This window comes from Rhinolophus sinicus, linkage group LG01, assembly GCF_036562045.2.
Source record: "Rhinolophus sinicus isolate RSC01 linkage group LG01, ASM3656204v1, whole genome shotgun sequence".
Classification (NCBI taxonomy): domain Eukaryota; kingdom Metazoa; phylum Chordata; class Mammalia; order Chiroptera; family Rhinolophidae; genus Rhinolophus; species Rhinolophus sinicus.
Genome location: NC_133751.1, coordinates 149,161,545 through 149,187,450, shown reverse-complemented (window position 1 = coordinate 149,187,450; position 25,906 = coordinate 149,161,545). Strand labels below are relative to the sequence as shown.

At 41.1% G+C, this 25,906-nt stretch overlaps 1 protein-coding gene across 4 annotated transcripts in view; it reads left to right on the top strand.

The window, feature by feature from the left end:
* Window positions 1–25,906, top strand: part of DPP4 (dipeptidyl peptidase 4) — an 81,427-nt gene that overhangs the window by 32,830 nt on the left and 22,691 nt on the right. For all 4 annotated transcript variants that reach the window (XM_074337130.1, XM_074337128.1, XM_019727294.2 and 1 more), the window contains 8 exons: window positions 8,057–8,192; window positions 10,251–10,295; window positions 12,389–12,496; window positions 12,759–12,826; window positions 13,742–13,795; window positions 14,161–14,282; window positions 15,970–16,017; window positions 16,262–16,360. In XM_074337130.1, the coding sequence (XP_074193231.1) occupies window positions 8,057–8,192; window positions 10,251–10,295; window positions 12,389–12,496; window positions 12,759–12,826; window positions 13,742–13,795; window positions 14,161–14,282; window positions 15,970–16,017; window positions 16,262–16,360 (680 nt within the window). The remainder of the gene's footprint in view (window positions 1–8,056; window positions 8,193–10,250; window positions 10,296–12,388; window positions 12,497–12,758; window positions 12,827–13,741; window positions 13,796–14,160; window positions 14,283–15,969; window positions 16,018–16,261; window positions 16,361–25,906) is intronic.

Below are 25,906 nucleotides of genomic sequence, written 5' to 3'. Positions count from 1 at the left end.
CAGAATCAGTGATAGCCTCCCATGGTTTCACCCAGGCTGGCGGTCATTCATTCTTGTACTAAGCCACTCCTTGTTGAGCACACTTCCTGTCGCTGTGCTGGGCACAGTTGAGTTATGGAGTTGTATGATAAATAGAGCAGCCAAAGTCCCTCGTGTCATGGAACCTACACTCAAGGTGGGGAGGGCAGATAACCACCAGGGAAACAGATAAAAATATAAAATGTCAGGTGGTGACAAATGTTGTCACCAGGGCAAAGCAGGGCAAAGATGATGGTGATGGTGATGCTGATGCTGATGGTGGGGGACGGGTCAGGGGACATCTCTCTGATGAGATGACCTGTGAGCAGTGATGTGAAGAAAGAAGGGGATCTAGCCACACGGATAGCTGGGGGTACCATCACTGGGCAGAGAAAGAGCAAGTACAAAGACCCTGCAGAGGGAATATGCTTGGTGCCTTAGAGGAGGACAGGATGACTGGAGTCATCTGAGTGAAGAGAGTGATAGGAGTAAGGTCAGATCACATGAGGTATTGCAGGTCTTTATAAGAAGTGGAGAAATTCAGCGAATCTGTGGATTAAATTTAAGGATCCTTACGTTGCTGATGTGCCTCAGGATGTGCTTAAATAATCCTTGGTGGCTTAAAATTCTGCATTGAGCATCCTCAGCCCCTTGTTATTTTCCCGTAAAAGATAATCTCTGTATTGCGTGCAATTTAGGGCTATCAAGTTGCTCCCTATTCATTTATTTTATTTGTGTTGGTTTTGTTGTTACTGTTAAAGAATAACACATATTGAACACTCACTGTGTGCAAGACACAGGGTATTATCACGTGTTTTATCTTTTTAGTCTTTAAAGTAACTCTCTCTCTCCAATAACTATTATCACATGCCTGTTTTACAGATAATAAAATGAGGCCTAGAGGTTAAGAAAATGACCAAGGAGGAGTCTATATTCAAAGCTGCCTTTCTGACTTGAGAAAAAGGGCTGTGAGCACTCTGCTGGGTGTCTCCCATTGTGTGAATTCAGCTAGTGCCCTCAGATTCTAGAAGCTGTCATCAGAGCAATATGGAAGCAGCACTTTCTCAGGATTGCATTTACTATTAATACATCAGGCATGCTGTAGGCTTTGCTCTGTGGTTATTAATTCATTCACTTGGTTAGAAATATTTACATTAACATATTCATTCTAGGGGGAGCTCAATTATCAGTAAATTTAAAACTATGGTTTTTTCCTGAGTTTGTCCAAGGTTATAAACATTTACCCAGAGGTTCTAAAATCTGATGTTTGGTCTCATCCAGCCCTTGCTTCAATCAACATTGATTGAACACCCACTATTTACACACACAAGCATCCTCAGTGAGCTTCTGCCCTTCTAGGACTTATGATCCAGTAGAGGATATAAAGCACTCCTATAAACTACTCCAAAAGCAAACATGACTGAAATATAAACAAAAGGCTGGAGGCATTCTGAGGAGAGGGGAATGGGTTTTTCATGACCCAGGGATCAAAGAAAGCATCCTGAATAATGGACAGATGGCACAGATAGGCTGATCACAGCAGGGCACAATAGGGAGAAAAAGCACTGAAGTGGAAGGAACTCGGGGCATGAGAAAACGCATGGCTGTCCAGGAAAGAGCAGCGGGGCCAGGTGTGACCTCTAGGTCGACCACTAATATCTGTGTGCAGGAAGGATGAGCCATGAGCTCCTGCTCTGAAAGCTATTAGATCTAGAAAGGCCTTTAGAGCTCACCAGTGATTGACAGACTTTTTGTAAGGACCCAGAAATCTTTGTTCAAGTGAGATGTCACACAGACGTGCAGAGCCAGAAAACACATGGGGACCACTGCTCAGGTGGTAGGCCCAGTCCTAGTCCCTTTGCGTTTCCCCAGGAGTCTCGGGAGATGAGACAGAACCTGCAGGGACTCCAGAACACATTCAGAACACCACTATGAGACATAGAGGAGAGAGTTGAGGTGCACAGAGGTAAACTCATTTGCTCAAGGTCACTCAGCAAGTTAGCATGGGACCTGGGAATGAGACAGTGGCCAGCAGCTGCCGGACCGAATAATTGAATAATTGAGTTAAAATGTACTCAGTGTTTTCTATGGGTGGGGACTGTGCTTGGTGTCTGCTCAGGTATCATTTATTCCCCAGACACTCCCTGTGGTGTCATTTTCACAACCATTTCACAGATGAAGAGATGGAGTCTTCCCCACTTAGGAATCACTTTCCAAGGTGCAGTTGTGAGTTGCTGAGCTCAAGAAACTTACACAGTTCTAAAGACTTATTGTTCATCCTACATGAATACATCGTTACATCTTTGTGCTTTGTAGTTCTTTACACATGTCTCCCTCACTGGGGATATTTTGCGTGGAATGTATTTTACCAAAGAATTGTTCTCAGAAATGCCACAGGAATATGTTGTATAGGAAACTGCAAATCCAACTCTGGTCTCAGTTAACACCTGTAAGGACCCAGCTTTTTTACAACCAGGCTCGAGGTCCATTTTGGGGGCAATCATTCTAATACCTGGTGGTGCTCTGCTTCCTGGCCTCAGACAAATATCCTGCAAGACCAAATCAATCCTGGCACGTTATGCCTCTTAGTAAACTGCCCAACAGCCTCTGTAGCGACCTAGTAATTTACTATTCCTGGAGCGTGAGGCCCGGCTAGGCTCAGCACGATTCTTCCTGCCTCTGCCCATGTGCCCATCACTAATTTTCCCATTAGGCCCTGACCTCTCACCACAGAGCTTCCAGCAGGTGAAATCCTACAGGAGGATGAAGCTGGATTGCGGTTTGTTAGGTGTGGGCTCCTCTGATAACAAGTGAGAAGGGCATCCAGGTCACTGCCAGTGACCCGATCCTGAACCTGAATCTGGGTGAGCCTCCCGGCTGCCCTCACTAACTCAGAGCTCAAGTTGATTCGATTTCTTAAGCTGTTTGTTTGTATTGGCTACACCTACTGGGAATTTGAGAGTTCAAAACATTTGGGAGAAAACAACATAGAATGCAAAATCATAAACCTCCTAACTGCTTTGTTTAGAGCACTGCTTCACATTGCTGGATTGAAGTAAGACATGTTCCCCAGGTAGGGGGTCAATCTTACAATAATATCGGCAGGACCTAGCAGGGTGCCTGGGACATCGCAACTGTCCAATTGATATTTACAGAATAAATGGACAAAGTTGAGGAATGGATGGAAAGATGACTTTGTGTGTAGGAAATAGGAGTTTATATAGCCAGCACCAAAGATGGCCTTCAAAATGACCTTGCATAGCAATCCCTGTTTTCTGTCTTCTCCCAGCCATTCGAAAATTCTGTGGCCTACAGGTGGAGGATTGGGGAGGGTGAATTCTACTGAGGTGACCCTACGTGACATCTGCTTAATGGCTTCGGGGGGGCCCATCACACCCAGCTCATGATCTGTCCTTCCCTGATCTGTGCTGTCTCCTCTGAACAGTTGATGACCCTTGGTCTATAAAGAAGGAACATCAGGATCTGGGGTTGTCACCCAAGAGAGTAAATGAACTGGACTAAAGTACCCTGGAAGCCAGTGACACCTGCAAGAAAGGAGCCAGATTAGGCGCTCACATGCTATAGTACTGATCCCTCAGATCTGTTCCGTGTCACCCCACCCATTCCTCTCCTCAGCGATCTGCCAGCGGCCCCGGGAGGGTTGGCATCCCTATCAGAGCAGAGGGTGGCATGGAGCCCAAGGCCAGCACTGGCAGAACGCCCACTTCTTTGGGTGATTCACTGAATTAATCACTCCGCCGTCTGCACTAGCTCTTAGTAGCAGTTTTCTCTCCAATATTCTTTCTAGCTAGTAATGAGTACCTTATTGTAAGTATCTTTAATATATCAAAAGAAACATTTATACAAATTAGGGGAATTAATGTCACTCAACAAACATTTATTAAGTGCCTACTGTTTGCAAGGCGACAGTCACTTTACAAAGGGATTCTCTGTAGTATGACTACAAAGCGAGTCTCTCTCAATGCATTTAAATATGATTTGCTTTATAAATTTCAATCCTTCAGTTTACACACACTCTCTAGGAATAAATAGATTTCATACAGTGAGGCATTTTATCCTGAAAAGAAGCAAGAGGCTGGACCTAGCAATGTTTACCAGAGGGATGTGTAGAGGTTCTACAGGGAAGCAGAAAATCTGAAGCCAACTGCTCGGTTTGAATCTTGGCTCCAACAGTTTCTACTACGTGACTTTGGGCAAGTTACTTAATTTAGCTGCACTGCCGTTTTTTTCTGTCTGCAAAACGTGAACTCTAACTTTCCTACCACATATGGTTTTATATCAAGCACTGAGAACAGTTCCTGGCACGTGTAGTAGATTCCACATAGGTGTGACCTATTATTATTAAATTACTCCATTGCTTTAGTATTAAAATCAACCATAGTCCCCTGGGACAGACCCCTTCCAGAAGTTAGAAGAGCTTGTTTAGTCACTATGTCTAACCTGGGATAGGTAGTCACTGTCTCAGGGGGCGGTCAGGCTGCCTGTACAGTTACTCTTCTACCCCTCCCCCAACCATTACATAGCCAACGTCTACTCAACAGTTGCTTGTTTCACAGAATGAAGTCAGCATGTAGTGCAAACTATAGTTGATAATCCTGCTTGTTGGGTTTTTCTGGTTTTAAATGTGGATTTAAACCTTCCAATAAAAGGTAAAATGGACCCATTGGTTTCCTTCCTTATCTTTTTCATGACTCATTTACATCTGGCCTGGCATGATCTCAGCTCAGGGCTGGGATATGCACCCTCATTCTGTCTCCCCCCCCCCAATTCCCAATCCCAAAGAGACATTGTGATTGAAGAGAAGTATATATATGCAAGAATTCAATATTTATTGTCCGCTATGCTGGTAAACCATCTTATTGGGCACTCACAGGGTACAGAGTACACCTTGGGCTACAGAGGATACAAGTCCATGAAGCTCTGATTTAGAAATAGGCAGAGGAATGGGCAGAGAAGATGCCAGATGCATATGAGCTTTCTGGCAAACTTCCCAAATTCCATTACTCAATGTTTTCAAATGGGAAAAAGTTACTTTTCTATGGCTGATTTCTGAAATTGAAAGCATAATTTATGGCTGTTGGTAGATATAGCACTCAGTACCAGGTGACCCATTGATATTGCGTAACGGTTTTCTACCCCCCTCAACTGTCCCATCCCACTACCAGGCCACCTTAGAAAAGGGGAAGTTCTTTTGCGAGGTTCCTAATGGATGTTCCCAATGGATATATGTGTGGGTGTGAAGATACTTTATTTTTCCCCTAGAGAGAGGTACATAATTTTCATCAGATTTATGAAGCGATTTTCACCTAAAATAATAATAACTACTGGTGTAGAGCAGAAATTAGCACACCAGTGACCCCTAAGCAAATACTTACCCCACCCCCCACCCCCAGATTATCTTTCATAATCTGCAAGTATGAATGGTTTTCACATTTTTGAATGTTTGGGAAGAAAAATCAAAAGAAGAATCATACTTTATGCCATGTGAAAATTATAGGAACTTCAAATCTCAGTGTTTCATTGGAACCCAGCTTCATTCATTTGCTTACTTATTGTCTCAGGCTGCTTTTGTGCTGCAAACGCAGAGTTGAGTAGTTGTGACAGAGAGAATGTGGCTCTCAAAGCTTAAAATATTTACCCCCTAGTACTTTACTGCAAATTTTTCTGACCCCTGCTCTAGAAAATTAACTTCAAGAAGTTTCATTTTCTGCCTTGCTTTTCATTCTTGCATTCCCTTTGCAAGTATTTATTACCTAACTGATTTATTTGCCTTTCTATTTTCTCATGTAATGCCTCTGTATTGGGCATAAGCAGAAGAATTAAACTAGATGGAGCGCCCTTGCTCCTGGGCATGGAAAGAAGCTTTCCCACTCTCAGATCCTGTGGTGGCTGGCACCTCTTGATAAGCGCCATAAGACTGATGAGAGTGGTGCAGAAGGAGGGGTGCTTCCAAGAGAGCATCATGGATGGGGGGTATCTGAGTAAGACCTAAAGGAGTTAGAGTATGGCAGCCCTTTCAGACTGAAGGACAGGTAGAACAAAGCCGGACAGCTGGGAAACCTCAGAGGGTGTTCATGGAATACCAGCCGTGCAGACTAGGTAAGCAAGAGAAAGGACTAGAACAGAGAGGAGTCCTTGCTTGTGGGAAAGTGGTACTTTGCTGCTAGGTGAAGGGGTTTAGTCTTCTTTTGGTGTCTACCACCTGTAGTGGGGACAGCCTAGAGGCCCAGGTACCCGGGGTGTATGAACACATTAAGTATCTCTAGCTATAAAAGGGAGATAGGAAATGGTAAGGGGTTTAACACACTTTACCCAGCACCTGATCCATCCTAAGTGTTCAAGAAGCATTTGTTTTTGATTTAGTGTCCATGAAGAGACTGGAGCTGGGAAGTGATCTGTTGACGTCTGAGGAAGGACAGAGCTATTTAGGCCACAAAGAACAGGATAGGATTTTTTCCTTTCTTTAATGCTGCAAGCTATAGCATTTTAGTGAGTGTCTGTTTTGTGCCAGGTATTCTGCTAGGCCTTGGGGTTTCCTGTGAACAAGATAGCTGTGTCCCTGCCTCAGAGACCTTGCAGTCAAGTAAGGAGAGCAAAGTGACAAGAGGAGGGACAGGCACAGCCTGTGTAGGAAAGGGCAAGAGATGGTTTTAGAGCATTTGGGCTGGTGGGAAGGAGGGAATACAAACATAGAGCCAGGCTGCAAAATGGGGGAAGAAGAGATTCCTTTGTAATCCTTCTGATGAAAGGAAGCAAGACTTTGATCAGACAGTGGAAAAGAGTGATTTAAGAATAGTCATACAAAAATCATTCCACGCATGTCACCACAAATCAAAACGTAATTCCCCAAATTTTTAAAGTTATGTGTGGGCGGAGGGTGCACTGCTAGAGATATCTCTATTTGTACAAATTTATGTTAAAATACCAAAGGGTTTCTTAATTTCTTCAACATGATTCATGTTTTGACTCTAGAGAAAAGTTTTTTACAATATATTTATCTGATTTTAAGAATGTGTAGAGATGTGAGTCAATTTTTTCCCCTTTGAAAATAAAGTTGAATAAAGAGTCAGTTGTAGTTTTACCCTAATAAGAAGAATTTTCTAGAGAAGCACGTCAAATTACCAGAAAATACCTGAATCTCAGCCAGTGTCCCTGGCCTTACAGTAATGTTCCCATAAGATAGCAGAAAAGAGATGGGAAAATGTCACTGTGGACTCCCTGGCACCACCAAAGGCCACGTTGAGGACTTGAAAAGTCCTGAGCCATGGTGCTAATCACGTATGCTACACCACTGTATGATGTCAGTTGCTTTTCTTCCCGTCAGATTTATTTTAATTTCCATTTAAAAGTAAATTACACTTTAAGCTTTAAGAAAAGGTAAAATATTATGGTGTCAATGTAAGGATGTCCAAACCTGCAGAGAATTTTTACAAAAATTTATTTGAGCCAAATAGATGATATGCCTGGAAGCAAGATCTCAACCGACTGAGAAAAAATGCTTCAGACAATGGCTGTTTGCTGCTCTTTTTATGCATTTGGGTTAAGGAGGGAATATATGGAAGATTACATGAAGGTGGGAGAAGGCAAGGTGGGGATTGGATTACAAAATAATTAGCAAGATTGTGTGCTCTCTTGAGAGTGGTTTTGCTTCTGAGGGGTCTGAAAAGAGGCATTTCAAAGGTGTGTTAACACAGATGCACAGAAATAATGGACAGGGCTTGCTTTTAAGGCAAAGGTAAACCTTTTCTAAAGAAGTTATATGCCTGGGGCATAACCACCCACCATGACCTGTCCAGCTGGGAATGTGTGATCAGATCACCTTATGAAGTGACTTTCCACAGAGCCCCATAAATGCTTTCAACAACCATGTAAAATTTTATCCCCATGAAGGTTCATTTCATTGAGTAAAATTGTCTATTTATACCAAGATCTGGAAATAATTAATTAAATAATAAAAATAAAAATAATAATAATAATAAATCTCTCCTCCCTTCCTTTCTTCCTTCCTTCCTTCCAGGGATCACTACTTGTGTGATGTGACATGGGTAACCAAAGAAAGGATTTCCTTGCAATGGCTCCGGAGAATTCAGAACTATTCAGTCATGGATATTTGTGACTATGATGAGGCTAATGAAGGATGGACTTGTTCAGTGGTAAGGCTGAATGGGATGTTCTGCTTCTACATGTCATCATCGAAGGGCTGTTTGAAAACAAGGAGAGAGTGAGTGGTTGGGAATCAGGCAATGACGTTGGAGTTTCTAGTCTTTCTCTTTGTCTGGCCCTGAGGCATAGGGGCCAGTCTTGACTAACTTTTAAATAACCTGATACCTGGTGGGGCTTTTGTTTCACCTTCACTCACTAGTCTTATTGTTTTGGTTATGGATACTATCGCTTGGGAAGGGGGGGTGATCGGAAACCCAGAAGATAGAATTTGATGTCAAAAATCAAAACTCCAAGAGAGCCAGGGGCTTCAAGGTTAATGATGTGCGTTTCAATAGAGAAAATACAGGAAATGGGGAATGACTGGCTGAGTACACGTGAAACAAAACAAACATCAAGAGGCTACAAGCCTGTTACCGTACTGTGACTATCTTTAAGCAGTAAACAGCTTTAGAATCTAAATAGAGTAACTACTAGTCTGAGAGGTGGCAACATTGAAGGAAATGCAAATGTTACATCACCTTTGAGGTACTGGGGGTGTTTCCAGCCAAGAGACCACAAGGTCCAGCCAGGCTAGTGGATCAGAATTAAAGCCCCTTTGGGAGCCAATCCTTTCAGGAGGGGTAGAGCCTGGTGGAGATGTGCTGGCATATGTCAGAGACACCTCCACAAACTGCTTTTCTAGTAATGGGTCCTATGTACCTCCACTTGTTGCTCCCATCTTGATTGGGCACCGGGCAGATTCTCACTTCAAAAAGTTTGGGCACCTTGTATCTTGATTCATTCATTTCTTTATGCAACAAACATTGAATACATATTATGTTCCAAGCTCTATGCTAAGCTCTGGATTTATTTTTTTTTTTAATTATATAGCATGCCTTTTCCCAAAATGTTTATGTTCTACTATGGAATGCCATTATGAAAATCAATAATAATAGTTACCATTTTGAACACTCATAGTAGCCACATACTGTGGAGAATGAGGTTCAATAATGTTAGGGAGCTCGTTTAGCTCCCATGACAACCAGCATGCAAATTGCCATACCCAAGCTCTGCTTCCTGCCAATTAAACCATCCTAAGTTCAGGGTATTGAGCCTTAAAAAGGTATAAGCAAGTATTAGAAATGTAGAGCAAATGAAAATGATCAACTCAACTGAGAGCAGACACAGTGGGATGGGAGACGATGTGGGAGCGACCTGGAGCCACCTGGCATAGATTTCCAAATGCTGAGCAGATAGGGACATAGGAGCCCTGTGTGCAGAGGCTGTGCAAAGGTGTCTAGTGTGAATACCTTGAAGCATGCAGGGCCTAGGGGTACATAGGACTAGGTGGCGGGAGCCGGATAATGGTGACAACTGAGGTTAGAGATATCGACTAAGAGTCAGGTGCTATTCTGAGGAGTTTGGGCTTGTCTTATAAGATCTGGGGAGCTTTTCATGGTTTTAAATAGGTGAGAATCATGAGATGGAGCTGTCTATTGCCAAATGAGGTTGGCTGGGGTTGAGCAGGGTGGAGAGCTGATTGGAAGGAGAGAAGAGCAGCAGGGTCTCTAACCAGATCAAGCAATGGACCAAGGGAAGTCAGACTGGACATGAACGATGGCAATAGTGGGGGAGAAAGATAAGAGAAGTCAAAGAACTAGATCACAGGGGCTAAAGTGGGTGATTGAAAAGAGTAGGAGTCTAGAATGATTCCCAGGTCTCTGGCTTGGGTGAATGGGTGCCACTAACCAGGAGAAGAATGAAGGAGTTAAGAACAAGCTCGTGGGGATGGAGGAAAGATAACATTATCTTCAGCAGTGTGGCTGAATTGAAATGCTGGTAGACTCCCAGGTCAGCATGTGGGTATGGACCCAGGACAGAGCTCTAGGAAAGAGAGGTAAATGACGTGATTATGTAAAAATACTAACATAGATTTAAATATACGAATGGAGAAAGTTTTCAATTATTTTATTGTAAGTGCAATTTTGCTTATATTGCCACAAAGTGAGGCTAAAGAATTGAATTCCTATCTCACTTCTCTTTGAAACACTGTCTTTTTCCCTCCATAGGCACGGCAACACATTGAAATGAGTACTACTGGCTGGGTTGGAAGAGTAAGTGTTTAAGAGTTATGGGCTTTTCTGTAGTGTGGATCAGATTCTCAGAGCTCTTTAATATGTAGATACACCAAACAAGGGCCCGATGTTATTTGTTAATAACAGAGATATTAGTTGACCTATTCTTCAAAATATTTAAATTATCCTGTAGAGATATATTTTTACAGAGAATATATAGCATACTCAGTTGGAAAAAAGTAAAGGGACAAGTAGAAAATCAAGGAAGTGCAGACAAAACAGAAGACAGTCTCTAGGCATATTGTAGCTCCCAGTAAGTTAGTTAAAAACTACCATTGCTGAACGGCGGCCAAAAGGCTGAATGTACTTGTTGACCTCATATTTGCGGTTATGCGCTTCAGAGGCGGAAAACACAATTTCCATCACAGCCTGTAGAAATGCGTAAGGAGCTGTGACTATGGTACATCCAGCAGAAATTCAGTGGCATACACACCACACCTACTATGCATCTCTCTTTGGAGGAAATCATACTCATATGGGTTCACACTTTGATGGGCCCCAGATGCGGAGCTGTGTCCAAGAAAGCACAGTGACCCTCAGAGACTTTCACGCTTCTCACTCCTACCTAGCTATGCCTTGGGCAGAATCACTGACCACATTGCACTAAAACCATGCAACAAAGCAAGTTGATGAAGGAACTCCAGCCATCATGGCACCTCATGTGGAAGATGAAGACTGAATCTCACCAAATTTTTATGACCACTTCTATTCAGCCCCTTTTAAGAGAGAAACAAAGTGAGACAAAACGTCAAGATTTCACGTCTCCAGGGGTAGTGATGTGAGGCCCCCTGGTCTAGGAACACGGCCCCTTCCAGTTGGGGTGGGAGCTCCGATAGCATTCTCACATCCCTTTTCTTCAGGCATTGATTGGGCAGAGGGGAGAGGTTTGCCAACATGAAAAGTGGTTTCCTCTGTGGCAAGAGACATGCTACACTTCCTCACGACTCTTTGAAAAAAATATGTTTTTTCCTCTCTGTGTTTAACCAGACAGATGCCACTTTTCACACATTTCTACTAGGCACAACTCCATCCAGGGGAAACAGGGAAATGTATTAAAAAGATAAGGCTGTGAACACAGGTCTAGAGAGGCGAATGTGTTTCAGAGCTCTGTAATGAGAACACCAAGTGTACTGCACGCCTCAGCTTGCTCCATAAATGAATTCGCTTTGAATCACTAAATAGAACAGGGAAGCATTTTTCTTCATTCCACAAATGGAAGCTGATGAGATAAGAAACATCGAGGGTGAAGTGAACCAACAATTTTAAAAGACCATCTCCTACCTGCTCTCAAATGTAGTAAGGAAATCGGTTATAAAGTAACATATTCCTTTCAGGCTGGGGTAGATACTCTTCTGCTTAAACTACATTATGTTCTGAGAATTATCTTTTATCAAACCATAAAAAATGGAAATTCCGTTCTACATTTCTATACAACTATTTTTTTTTTTTTGTAAACGGTTGATCCTATTTAGCAAAATGGAAAGATTTATAATAAAATGATAATATGAATGTTTCTGTACTGAAATACATGGCATATTCCGTACGGTGTCTAGACCAGAAATGGTTAAAGACTTTCTAAGTCTCGTTTTCAAAAAGAAATATGTCTAAAAGGGAGAAAAATGTCCCTCAAATTACAAACCACATCCAACCTAAAATAGTCAAAAATAATATTAGTCTGTTTCAAGAAAGCACATTTGTGACACTGAGGAAACGAAATTCTTGAAACTGAAAAGCTAATGCTAATTTTTGCACACTTATGGTCAGAAGTCATAGAGTTATCCTCCAAAGAGAGATGTCCAAGAAAGCAGTATCCACTGCTATGTGTTGAGTATCCTTTGTAAAGCAAGCCCCTTTCTGTTCATTCTCTCATTTACTCTTCACACAAAAATTCCCTAGGAGTTAGATCTTGTTGTCTGCCTTTTCTAGAAGGAGAATTTTCTTTTCAGACACTCTGGTTTCATTTGTCAAGTAAATGAAGCATGGGTGTTGGGAGGACTTTCTAAAACTAAAGTTGGTACTGAGATGAAACTAAAGTGCTTTAATGTGTTTTTTTGTTTTCTATTATTTTCTAGTTTAAGCCTTCAGAACCTCATTTTACCTCTGATGGGAAAAGTTTCTACAAAATCATCAGCGATAAGGAGGGCTACAAACACATTTGTTTTTTCCAAGTAGATACACAAGTGAGTATTCTCACATAATTTATTTCGGGTGGCTCTCCTCTTTATGAAACTAACTTGAGGTAGAGGTCATTGGGTAAAGTCAATCAGTGTGTTCAAATAATCAGATTAATTCATATTCCTTTGGCGGTATCTGGGGTAAAGTGACTGGCATGGGGAGACCCAAGAAAAAGACATGAGATAATCTGAATTCCTGATATGTGATTTAATCCTCCACTTAACCTTGACTAGAGAAGCTAATCAACCTCTTTTTTAATCCCATCAGAATTGCACATTTATTACAAAAGGAGCCTGGGAAGTCATCAGTATAGCAGCTCTTAACAGTGATTACCTGTGAGTACTCTAATAATCGATACCATGTAAACGTGCTTGTCGTAATAACACCCTCTTTGCCCAGAAATGGGGGAAAATCTCCTACAAATAAAGAGTAGTCTGTTTGGAATGTGTTCAGTACACTTTTTTATTTTTAACATACGGAAGCCTTAATGATTTTCACATATGCTTAGCAGATTTGATACCCTGCCATGAAGCAGCAGTACCTCTTGCTCTTACCTGCTTTATAGCAGAAGAGCTGTAGCCTTTTTCTTAACCATCCTGGAATACTGAACTAGTACTCAGGGGCATTTTGTTTAATTTCAGCCGGCACTGAATTTTTAGAAGGCTCGGAGAGGCTATTTTATCTGTCCTTGTCTCAGCCTTACTCTTTGGAAAATGGAAAGCTTTGCAGGGGCTGTCAACTGCCACGCACGAGTTGCTGGGAAAGGGAGTGTTAAATTTCATTAGAATCTTAAGCACATTTACAATGTTTTTATTGGTCTCACCTGGAAGAATTTTGCCACCACCCAAAGCAGTTTTTGAAGGTTCTCTTTGATGGGATACTGCCACCAGAATTTGTGTTATAGATCAGAAAATATGGAAATCCACATAGAGAAATGGGGTCTTAATTTCAGACTAGTTGTCCAGTCATATTTTTCTTATAATAGACTTATTTTGAGTTTTTACTTGTCATGTAAATTAAGGGAGCATTCAGATCTTTTGGTCTATTAAATAAAAAGACTCCCCTATTTAGAGATGATGGGGGTTATGGTTTCTGGGTATAAGGGTACGGGGAACAATGATAAAAGAAGGGCAAGCACTAAATGCACACGCATTTGTATGAGCACTAATGCTTGGTGTAGAGTAAATGGAGTGTACTTGACTTTCCTTAAAAAACATAATTAATGTATATTTCATTTGTTTTCTTCCCAGATACTACATTAGTAATGAATATAAAGGCATGCCAGGAGGAAGAAATCTTTATAAGTAAGGACACTATCGAGTTGTTGACTAGAGCCTTTTTAGCTGATGAATAATTTCTGGACTCTTTTTTTTTTCCTTGTCCTAACTAATATATTAAACTGAAATTGCTCTCAAATGCTTTTATTCCATTACAAATCAATCTGCATGTTAACAAAAACAATTACTTTATTAGATGTTTTGTGATATTTTCAAATAATTAAAGGTTTGAAGTTATTATGAATTAATTTGCATGCTTATCCCACTTTAAAAGGTTTTTAAGGATTGCTTTGGCATTCTGATATTTTTGAAACTACAATATAGCATTATTCAATTCCTTTCTTTCATTGGTCCTTTAATCAAGCACTTAATCTCTACCACTGGTTTTACAGAATCCAACTTAATGACTACACAAAAGTGACATGTCTTAGTTGTGAGCTGAATCCAAAAGAGTGTCAGTACTATTCTGCATCGTTTAGTAAAGAGGCGAAGTACTATCAACTGAGATGCTCAGGTAAGGACAGGGAGGGAAAGCAGCGGTGCTGGGGACTCAGAATGCTCATCCGCGATAGTTCCCTGCATCCCTTCAGCCTTCATGCTTTCCCTTCCCTTCCCTCCCCAGCTGATTGTCCCTCCTCTGTCTCAACAACCTTCCTACCACCCTCCTGGCTCAGTGTCTTCATGCCTGAAGTCTCTCTTTCTGTGTCTAGTTTAGGAAACACTGTTTCTGCCCTGCTCAATTCTCTGCTTTTGAATCTGAGGAGTTCTTGAAATCATGTACATTCTCTTCACTCACATTTAAGTGGTGAGTTAATCACCCTTCCTTCCTATTCCAACCAAGAAGCTTGCTTTAGACTGAAAAGACTCACACCCCAGAACTTATGTATATCAGAGACACTTTATCTTTCTCCACACATATTGCGGGTTTTTTAATTATTATTTTATGCACTTGCCTCTTTAAATGAGCAATTGGATGTGGGTGGTGCCTGCCCCTCAATATGCTTACAGCTCTATCTTCTATTGCTATTGTTATTACCATTTTCTTTATTATAAATGAAGAAACCTAAGCAAGGCGAGGCAAGGTGATGTCCACAGATCACACAGCAAATAAAGGCACAACAGGATTCACACACAGGACTGGGCCTTCCCAGCCCTTCATTAAGCACTGTGCTAGACTATTTCTCAAAATGACAGAAAGAATCTGGATATTTTTAACAGAACTGTCCAAAAAGAGGTCTCCAAACCAGTTTTTTGAATCTTTCTTTACTATTATAATTTTCTTTATGATTCTTTACTGTGGCTATTTTCAGTCATCATTTCTTGGGCATGTGTTTTAATACTAGGCACTGTGCTAAAAGTTTTACATTCATGATCTCATATGATCCTTAAGGAAACCCTATAATATCGATAATCTCATCCTCATTTTATATATGAGGAGAGAGAAGCACAGATATGTTGTCCTAAGTCACACAGCAGGTAAGCCAGATTCAAACCCAGATCTGTATAATGCCTCTGCTGTTGTTCTGATCAAGTGTAAAAATTACTATTATTATCTAAACGCATCAAAATTAAAAAGCTTTTCTATACATTACCTCCCACTCTGCAATTCCACAGTTGGGATAGTGAAGATGTGTGCAGATGAGAAAAAACGCTTATGTATGCCAGAGAGGAATCGCTTATCCAAGTGAAGCACTCTGCAGTTGCGCTGCGGGGCTGAGGGCCTCGGGACTCCACAGGGTGGGGACAGCGGGAGGGAAATATGCCCCGCCCCCAGGTGAGGCTGGCTCCAGAGCTCTGCCTTAAGGAGAGTGGGGCCTCAGCTGGTATGGTTTTAGCAGGATTGTGGATTTAGAGAGCCAGGAAGGACAGCAGCTCTCCTGGGGTCCCTATGTTTAGTGCACAAATGAGGAAATTGGGCACAGAAATGATAACGTGCCCAAGACACCAGCAGGGCGAGACGTTCATTCCCTGCTTCACTCTCCTGAGCCATGTGCCTTTCCAGTAATATTTCGTACACTCAAATTGCACTATTTTAAGGAAGGAAAAACAGCTAATACTTATTAAGCCCCGTATCCGCTCTGATATTTATTCTATCAAACTGAAATGATAATAAATGCTATTTTTGAAAAGTATGCTATCCTCTTTAAAAACAAAACAAAACAAAACCTCTAAACCATATTTTCCCCTGATTATGTTTACAGGCCCTGGTCTGCCCCGCTATACCATGCATAGCAGCAGCAATGATAAAGGTATTTTCAAATATTTCACCATTCATTTGCTTTTTAGGAAAATGTGTGTAAATAGGACTAACATGTACTTAGGATAGTGGGATTTTCTTTGATTTTAGAGTGTCTTAGCAATGACATTGAACATAAAGCTTGCAATCTGAATGTAAAATCCCATCAGTGAATTGCCGACTTGTTCCTTATAGCTTTGAACAACTCAAATTCTTCACATTGTAATGAATTACTGCTGTCTCAAATATTTGTTTAGAATTGAGAGTCCTGGAAGACAATTCAGCTTTGGCTAAAATGCTGCAGGATGTCCAGATGCCCACAAAAGAACTGAACTTCATTATTTTGAATGAAACAAGTAAGTTAAATTTCTCTGGGAACAGAACTTTTCATGGAAACACCAATAAAAATGTAACTATATGTGATAACTTGATCTGAAAATATGCATTTTATATTGTATATAAATCTAATTTAAGGTTATTTCTCCATGAAATGTTCTGTTACAAGAACTGCTACTTTTACATTCATTTGTCTTAAAATACAGTACCATTCTATGTAAAATTTATTGTGTTAAGAGGAAAGTTATTTACAGAAAATGCACTATTGCTAATTCAATTTCATTCCAATAGTAACTCTGTTCTATTATTGTCTTAAATGTGTGTTTAACTTAATGATATGCTAATGTAGTTTATCTTTAACCCAAAGAGATCAAAAAATATTTGAAACGATTGTATAAAAAAAAAATAGGGTTGACTATAAGATGATGAAACTTCAGTCTCAGGAGAGAAATCTTGAATTTATCCTAACCTTCTATGCTTCAATAGTTAGCCAAGTCCCTGGCCTAATAGCTGGATCATGGATTATATTCAGAGACCGCTAAGAACAATGGGTTTCTTTGAGTAGGGAATCTTGTAATTTGTTTATTTTTATTTGTTTGCTTGTTGTTGTTGTTTTTCAATTAAGGGCTGACAACTCATAAGGGAGGGGGAATCCATCAGGATTTTAGATTTATTGTTTTCTTAATATAGGATAGTAATACAAAAGACTCAACTCATCTAATATTAAGAAGCAGGAAAAGCACTGGAAAGTGTAGGGTACTTCTGAAGAATAGCTTAGAGCAGTGCTATTCAAACTGAATGTGCATATGAGTCACCTGGGACCTTGTTAACTTATACATTCTGGTCAGCATGGGCCCAGGATTCTGAGTTTGTAATAAGTTCCTAGGTAATGCAGTGTGTCACTTACCCCCACCCCCTTGTATCAGGCTTAACTGGCAAGGGCTTAGAGAGTTCTGGAGAGCTAATTGGACTGCCAGGTGGTGAAGGCACTGAATACTGAGATATGGCATTCTATTTCAGTTGGTAAACAGTGGGGAGCTCCAGAAGGTTTTAGGGTCAGGGAAACCACAGGATTAGATGGATAACCAGATAGAGAGTGAAGGATGGAGCTGCCAGAGTGGGAGGGTCCAGTTGGGAGGTGTTATATCAGTTGAACTCCAGGAAAAGAGGGCCTGAGGGAGAGTCTGGGAGGAGGGAGCAAAGAGGGGGTTGGACTGAGGACTAGAAAGAAAAGACTGTGAGTCTTCAGAAAGGTAGAACTGAAACACTTCCAATCAACTAATGCTGATTCAAACAAAAGAGCGATCAAATGGTAGATTGGACATATTCATTAAAAACATTATAATCAGGGAGAATTCTGGTCAGGATGGCAGAGTAGGTAAATACTGCTTACCTTCTCTCATGACCACATCAAAATTACAACTAAACTATAAAACAACCATCATTGAGAATTGCCTGAAATCTTGCTGAACCAAAGCTCTACAACTAAAGACATACAGAAAAAGCCACATTGAGACTAGTAGGAGGGACAGAGATGCAGAACAGGCTGGTCCCACACCTGCATGTGTCCGTTAAAAATCAGGAGGGATATTTCAGCTGCAGAGGCACCCCCCGCCCAGGGAGTGAGGGGTCCCACTGTCACACCAGGGTCCCCAGCCCAGGGTCCCAATGCCAGGCAGAGAAATCCCCATAATTTCTGGTTGTGAAAAACAGTGGAGATTGTAACTGAGTGAGACAGAGAGTAGCCAGGGTCCCAGGCACTCTTCCTAAAGGCACCACTCAAGGACTTACTCACTGACCAAATCTGAGCTCCAGTGGTGGGACATCAGCTAGAGAGGTGACAGGGACATATGGTGGGGAACTGAGTTGTCTGGCTTCAGGATGAGGGCTAGAGGGGCAGCTTTCTCCCAGATGGAGGAGCTGGCAGAAGCCACTGTCTGTTTGTTGAGCCCTTCTCCTTCCCCATGTGCAAACACAGATGGCTGCCATATCTGAGGCTCCATCAAGCTGGCTAACCCTATGCATTCACCACACCTTGGTGATTCTGAGACCCAACCCACCCAACTTTCAGGCACACTCTCAAGTCACTTCTGGTGGCTTTTTAGTACAAACTGCCTACCTTGGTTCATGCTGCAGATTTTTCCTAAGGTCTCTCAAAGATGTGCAGAACCCAGACAACCAACATGAGGCTTGAGCATGTCTTATACTTCTGGCTGAGCTGTCCTAAGCCCAGCACTAGCAGCAGCCGACCTTGTTTCGAGGCTTGGCCTCTTGAGGCACTTCTAAGCACAGTGCAGCCAGCAGCTATCTGTGGATTGCTTTGTGGTTCCTCCCCAGTGGCCCCAGGTGGGACACAGGATGAGACTGAACTTGACCTGCAGCGAGTCTCCTCCCAAATGGTTCTGGGGCTGGCATGCCCAGTGGCCAGCTTCAAACTGAGCTGGAGCATCACTTGGCCACCTCCAAGGATAACCCACCCAAGTGGTGGATTAGGCAGGCACCAAAGCCCTGCTGAGGCAGAGCCTGCTCTGTAGGGTCAGCCCCTGCACCACAACTCCTCCACTGTAGTCACAGTCCTCACAACCAATGAGCCCAAGGGTCAATCCCTCCAACTGATGTGCAAACAGCAACAAAGTCTCAACTACAAGAAGAGGGCACACAAAACCCACACAAGAGACGAACCTGAAGTGCATAGCGCAGGTGACCAGGAAGACTGCACCATTGAGCCCCACAGCACACCTACTACATAAGGCCACTCTACTAAGACCAGGAGACATAGCAGCCCTACCTAATACATAGAAACAAACACAGGCAGGAAGCCAAAATGGGGAGACAAAGAAACATGTCCCTAATAAAAGAACAGAACAAAGCTCCAGAAAAAGAACTAAACAAAATGGAGACAAGCAATCTACCAGACACAGAGTTTTAGACACTGGTTATAAGGATGCTCAGTGATCTTGGTGTGAATTTCAACAAAGAGATAAGAGACATAAAAATGGAAATAGAAAACATAAAAAAGAACCAGTCAGAAATAATGGAAATGAAGAATACATTACAGGGAATTAACAGTAGATTCGGTTAATCAGAGGATCAAATCAGTGATTTAGAAGAAAAGGTAGCAGAAAATACCTAATAAGAATGGCAAAAAAAAAAAAAAAAAATGAGATGAGTTTAAGGGGCCTCTGCAAAAACATCAAGCATACCAATATTCACATCACAGTGGTACTAAAAGGAGAAGAGAGAGAGAAAGGAATTGAAAACCTATTTAAAGAAATAATGATAGAAAACGTCTCTAACCTGGTGCAGGAAATAGATATACAAGCTCAGGAAGCACAAAGACTCCGAAACAACATGAACCCAAATAGGCCCACACCAAGACACATCATAATTAAAATGCCAATGGTAAAAACAAAGAGAGAATCTTAAAAACAGCAAGAGAAAAGCAGTTAGTTACCTACAAGGGAGCTCCCATAAAATTGTCAGCTGATTTTTCAATAGAAACTTTGCAGACCAGAAGGGATTGGCAGGAACAATCAAGGTGATGAAAATCAAGGCCTACAACCAAAATTACTCTACCCAGCAAAGCTGTCATTTAGAATAAAAAAAAGACAAGAAAATGCTACAGGAGTTCATCACCACCAAACCAGTATTACAAGGAATCTTAGAGGGACTTCTTTAAGACATAAATAAATAAATAAATAAATAAATAAATAAATAAATAATATAAATAATAAAATGGCAATTACTATATACCTATCAACAATTACTTTTAATGCAAATGAATTAAATGCTCCAATCAAAAGATAGAGGGGCTGAATGGATAAGAAAACAAGACCCTTACATAGGCTGCTTACAAGAGATTCACTTCAGATCAAAAGACATGCACAGACAGAAAGTAAAGAGATGGAAAAAGATATTTCATGAAAATGGAAACAAACGAAAATCTGGGGTAGCAATACTTCTACAGACAAAATAGACTTTCAAACAAAGACTATAAAAAGAGACAAAGAAGGACCTAGTAACTCCAGATCATTCTGGGTAATCATCTGAAGAAACCCAAAATGCTACTATGAGGGGACGTGCTCACCCATATGCTCACTGCAGCATTATTTACAATAGCCAAGATATGAAGCCACTCTGGCTGTTACTAAATGGATGAATGGATACAGAAGAGGTAGTGCATATATACAATGGAATATTACTCAGCCATTAAAAAAAGAATGAAATCTTGCCATCTGCAACAACATAGATGGAGCAGAGAGCATTTTGCTGAGTGAAGTAAGTCAGACAGCAAAACACAAATGTCATATGATTTCACTTATAAGTGGAATCTAAAGAACAAAATAAACAAGCAAATGAAACAGAAACAAACTCAGAGATAAAGAGAACATTTTGATGATTGCCAGGTGGGAGGGGGTTGGGGGTGAGTAAAAAAGGGGAAGGAATTAAGAAGCACAAATGGGTTGTTACAAAGTAGTCAGGGGGATGGTAATAACTATGTACAGTGCCAGGTGGGTGCTGTAGAATAATTATGATGTACACCTGAAACTAATATAATATTGTATGTTAGCTATATTTTAATAAAAATCTTAAAAAAGAAAGAAAGAAAAGCTGTCTCTTTCAGGTGCCAATGAGGCAGCCCCACGGATAAATTTTGCATTTACCATCTAGTGGTGTGCAAGAGCTAGCTCACAACTGCTCATGAAAGACAATAATTAAGTTTTGCGGGATTTTGTAAGCTATTTGTTTAAATAAAGCCTTTGATTTAAAAAAATTATATAAACATTCAATTTAATAATTTATAACACTTAAAACTCACCATTTTCTAATTATCTTATTACACTTTGCTATTCTCTAAATGCTCTTGAGGTTCTTTGCATCTATTATTTTTGCATAGTGGAAATATATAATGGAATGCTACTGTACCTCTCTTCCCAAATCCATATTCAGTGATGTCACACTAGTGGCTTGAAATTGGCCATTTTGGGAGTATTTATACCACAGTAATCAGCAAATGCTACAAATCAGGACTTTATACCTTGTTTTGTTGATTGTCTAAATAAGTTTTCTCAACTTTTGTTTTGTTTTATTTTATTATTATCACCACCCTAAGGAGCCTTTTGGATATTTTTGTCTTAACTATTTCTTCCACATGAATATTTAAACCACAGATATACTACTGTTTATGTACTCTATGCATATCTATGCTTTATACATACAAAGAATATTATGTTTTGCCCTTTCCCAAGAGCCAGTTTTTGCCTCCATGGGGCCATATCACCTCCTTAGAGAATGCATGATTTAAAAGTGATGAAAAAGGAGATCCAAGATGGCAGAGTAGATAAACACTGTGCCTGTTTCCTTTCGTGAATACATTAAAATCATAACTAAATTACAGAACAATCAACCAGGGGAACCATCTGAAGTCTGGCTGAACAAAAGCTTTGTAACTAATAATATAAAGAACAAGCCACGTTGAGACTGGTAGGAGAGGTAGAGATGAGAAAAGGGCAGTCTCAAAACCTCCTTGTGCCGGTTGAGAATCAGGAGGGATATTGTGGCCACAGAGGTTACCTCAGAGGAGCAAGAGACACCAGCCCCCCACACCCAGAGTACTGGTGCCTGGAAGAGAAGCCCCCACAATATCTGGCTGTGAAAAACAGTGGAGATTCCGACCATCTGGGTGGGACACAGGCTTCAGGAAACCCAGGCGTATTCTGAAACAGCCCACGCACAGGCTCTCTCACTCGCAGGTACTCACCATGGGTTCCAGCGAAGGGACAGTGGCTCAAGGTGCATCAGAGGCACTCGGGGGGCAGACTAGGTGCGTTGCTTCCAGGCGAAGGCTGGAGAGTAGTCATCATTTTCTGTGTGGGGTCCTTCTCCAGTGCAGCTGGCAGGCGAGCACCATCTTGCCTGCGTTGAGCCCGCCCCCACAGGCCAAATCTAAATCTGATTGGCCTGGTGAGCTCTACTGCTTCAACCTGCTGACTCACTGGGTACCTGCCCTACCCAGTTACCCCAACACCAGCAGCACTTTCTGGCTAGCAGCCAGCCCTACTCATGTTGCACTCTTTCTTGGAAATCTATCAGAGTCCACGGCCCCCAGGCAGGCAGTTACTGGCCTCAGAGACTTTGACTGAGTTGCTCGAGGCTTAGCACTGGCAACAACCAGAATTTACTTCAGGGTGTCCTAGCTTTTTACAGAGCTACCCCAGGCCCAGTACTGGTGGCAGCTGTCCTCGGTTCACAGCGTGGCATCTCCCACATGCCTTCAGTGTTATCACAGGCAGCAAAAAACTGCAGATTGCTTTGTAGCTCCTACAGGTAGTCCCTGGCTTGTCACAGGCAGTCGGTGACATAGGCCTGCACCACAGCCCCTCCCAAGAGGCCCCAGAACCAATATACTTCAATATTGTCTTCAGACCACAGCAGAGCACCATCCAATTAACCCCACAAACAGCACACATGGGGCAGTCTCAACAGACCCCAGAGCCCACTGGAACAAATCCCATTCTGTGGGGTTTGCACCCTCATAGTAGCTCATAAGATGTGGTCACGACCAAAACCCACAGCCAATCAGCCCAAGGGTCAAAACTACCCACAGATGTGCCAAGAGCAATCAAGGCTCAACTACAGCAGGAGGGCACACATAAGGGAAATTCCTGGAGTACCCAGCTCAGGTGACCAGGGAAACTGTGCCACTGGGCCCCATAGGCCACCCAGCCAAGACTGGAAGATATAGCAGATCTACCTAATACATAGAAACAAGCAGAGAGGCAGCAAAAATGAGGAAAAAAAGAAATGCATCCCAAATGAAAGAACAGGAGAAAACTCCAGAAACAACTAAACAAAATGGAAGCAAGCAAGCTACCAGACACAGAGTTCAAAACAATGCTTATAGGGGGCAGTTGGATGGCTCAGTTGGTTAGAGCACAAGCTCTTAACAACAGGGTGGCTGGTTCAATTCTCACATGGGCCAGTGAGCTGTGCTCTCGACAACTAAAATGAAGATAATGAGCTGCCGCTGAGCTGCTGGAGGGACGCCAGATGGCTCAGTTGGTTAGAGCATGAGCTCTTAACAACAAGGTTGCTGGTTCAGTTCCCGCATGGGATGGTGGGCTGCGCCCCCTGCAACTAAGATTGAAAATGGCGACTAGACTTGAAGCTGAGCTGCACCCTCCACAACTAGATTGAAGGACAATGACTTGGAGCTGATGGGCCCTGGAAAGAAGCACACTCTTCCCCAATATTCTCCAATAAAAATTTTTAAAAATTTAAAAAGTGAAAAACAGTGCCTATAAGAATGCTCAAGGAACTTAGTGAGAACTTCAACAAAGAGACAGCACGAATAATAATTAAAAAAAAGACACAGAAACCATAAAAAAGAACCAGTCTGAAGTGAATACAATAACTGAAATGAAGAATGCACTAGAAGGAATCACCAGCAGACTATATGAAACAGAGGATCGAATCAGCAATTTGGAAGGGAGGATAGCAGAAAACACCCAATCAGAACAGCAAAAAGAAAAACAGAATCCAAAAATGGTAGGACAGTTTAAGAGACCTTTGGGACTACATCAAGCATAATAGCATTCGCATCGTAGGAGTACATGAAGGAGAAGAGAGAAAGCAAAGGATTGAGAACCTATTTGAAGAAATAATGACTGAAAACTTTCCTAACCTGGGGAAGGAAATAGGCATACAAGGAAGTGCAGGGAGTCCCAAAAAAAGATGAACCCAAAGAGGCCCACACGTTATAATTAGAATGGCAAAGATTAAAGACAGAAAGAATCCTAAAAGCAGCATGAGAAAGACAACTAGTAACTTATAAAGGAGCTCCCATAAGATTATCAGGTGATTTCTCAACAGAAACTTTGCAGGCCAGAAGGGATTAGCACAAAATATTCAAAGTGATGTAAAGCAAGGATCTACAACCAAGATTATCCAGCAAAGCTATCATTTAGCATTGAAGTACACATAAAGAGATTCCCAGACAAAAAAAAAAAGCTAAAGGAGTTCATCACCACCAAACCAGTATTACAAGGAATCTTTGAGGGACTTCTTTAAGATGGAAAAAAAAAAAGATGAAAATTATGAATAAAATAGCAATAGCTACATATCTATCAACAATTATTTTCAATGTAAATGGATTAAGTACTCCAATCAAAAGACATTGGAGGGCTGAATGGATAAGAAAACAAAACCCTCCTATATGTGCCTACAAGAGACTCACTTCAGATTAAAAAGTACACACAGATAGAAAGTAAAGGTATGGAAAAGATATTTCATTAAAATGGAAATGAAAAAAGCAAAACAAAACAAAAGGCTAGGATAGCAATACTTATACCAAACAAAATAGACTTTAAAACAAAGACTATAACAAGAGATGAAAATGGATCCTGTAATCCCACTTCTGGGCATTTATCTAAAGAAACCCAAAATGTTACTTTGAGGTGATATGTGCATGCATGTGTTCATTGCAGCATTGTTTACAATGGCTGAAATGTGGAGGCAGCTTGGGTGTCCATCAGTGGAAAAATGGATAAAGAGGAGGTGGTACATATACACAATGGAATATTGCTCAGCCATGGAATGGGATGGGTTGTTGCCATCTGTGCGTGCATGGATGGACCTGGAGGGTATTGTGCTGAGTGGAGTATAAGACAGAGAAAGACAGATGCAGTGTGATTTCACTTATATGTGGAATCTAAAGAACAAAACAAACAGAAACAAACTCATAGGTATGCAGAACATATTGATATTTGCCAGATGGGAGGGGTGTTGAGAGTGAGTGAAAAATGGAAAGGATTAAGAAGTACACATTGGTTGTTACAAAGTAATCATGGGGATGTAGGGTATAGCATAAAGATTATAGTCAATAATATTGTAATAACTATGTATGGTGTCAGATTGGTACTAGATTTGTTGTTGTGATAGATGGGAGGGGGGTTGGAGGACAGAGTGAAAAATATGAAAGGATTAAGAAGGATAAACTGGTTGTTACAAAATAGTCATGGGGATGGAAAGTAAAGCTCAAGGAATATAGTCAATGATATGGTAATACCTATGTATAGTGCCACGTAAGTACTAGACTAGTCAGGGGGATCATTTTAAAAATTATATAATTGACTAACCACTATGCTGTATACTTGAAACTAATGTTAAATAATATTGTCAAGTGTAATTGAAAATTTTTAAAAGGGGGGGGGAGTTGAAGGGGCATAAGAGGTCCATATTCCAGGTATAAAACAAATAAGTCATGGAGATGTAATGTACAACATAGGAAATACAGTCGATAATATTGTGATAGCATCATGCAGTGTCATATGGTTGCTGCTCTTATTATAGTGATCACTTCTTTAGGTGTATAAATGTTGAAAAGTATGGTGTGCACCTGAAACTAACATAATGTTGTATGTTAGCTATATTTTAATAAAAATCTTTTCAAAAAATAAAAAAATTAAGTAAGAAAATAAAAAAGTGATGAAAAATGTTAATAACGCAGATTAAACTTAAGTGTCTCATATCTGTAGAAATTACATTGTGGATAGCACAACAAATTG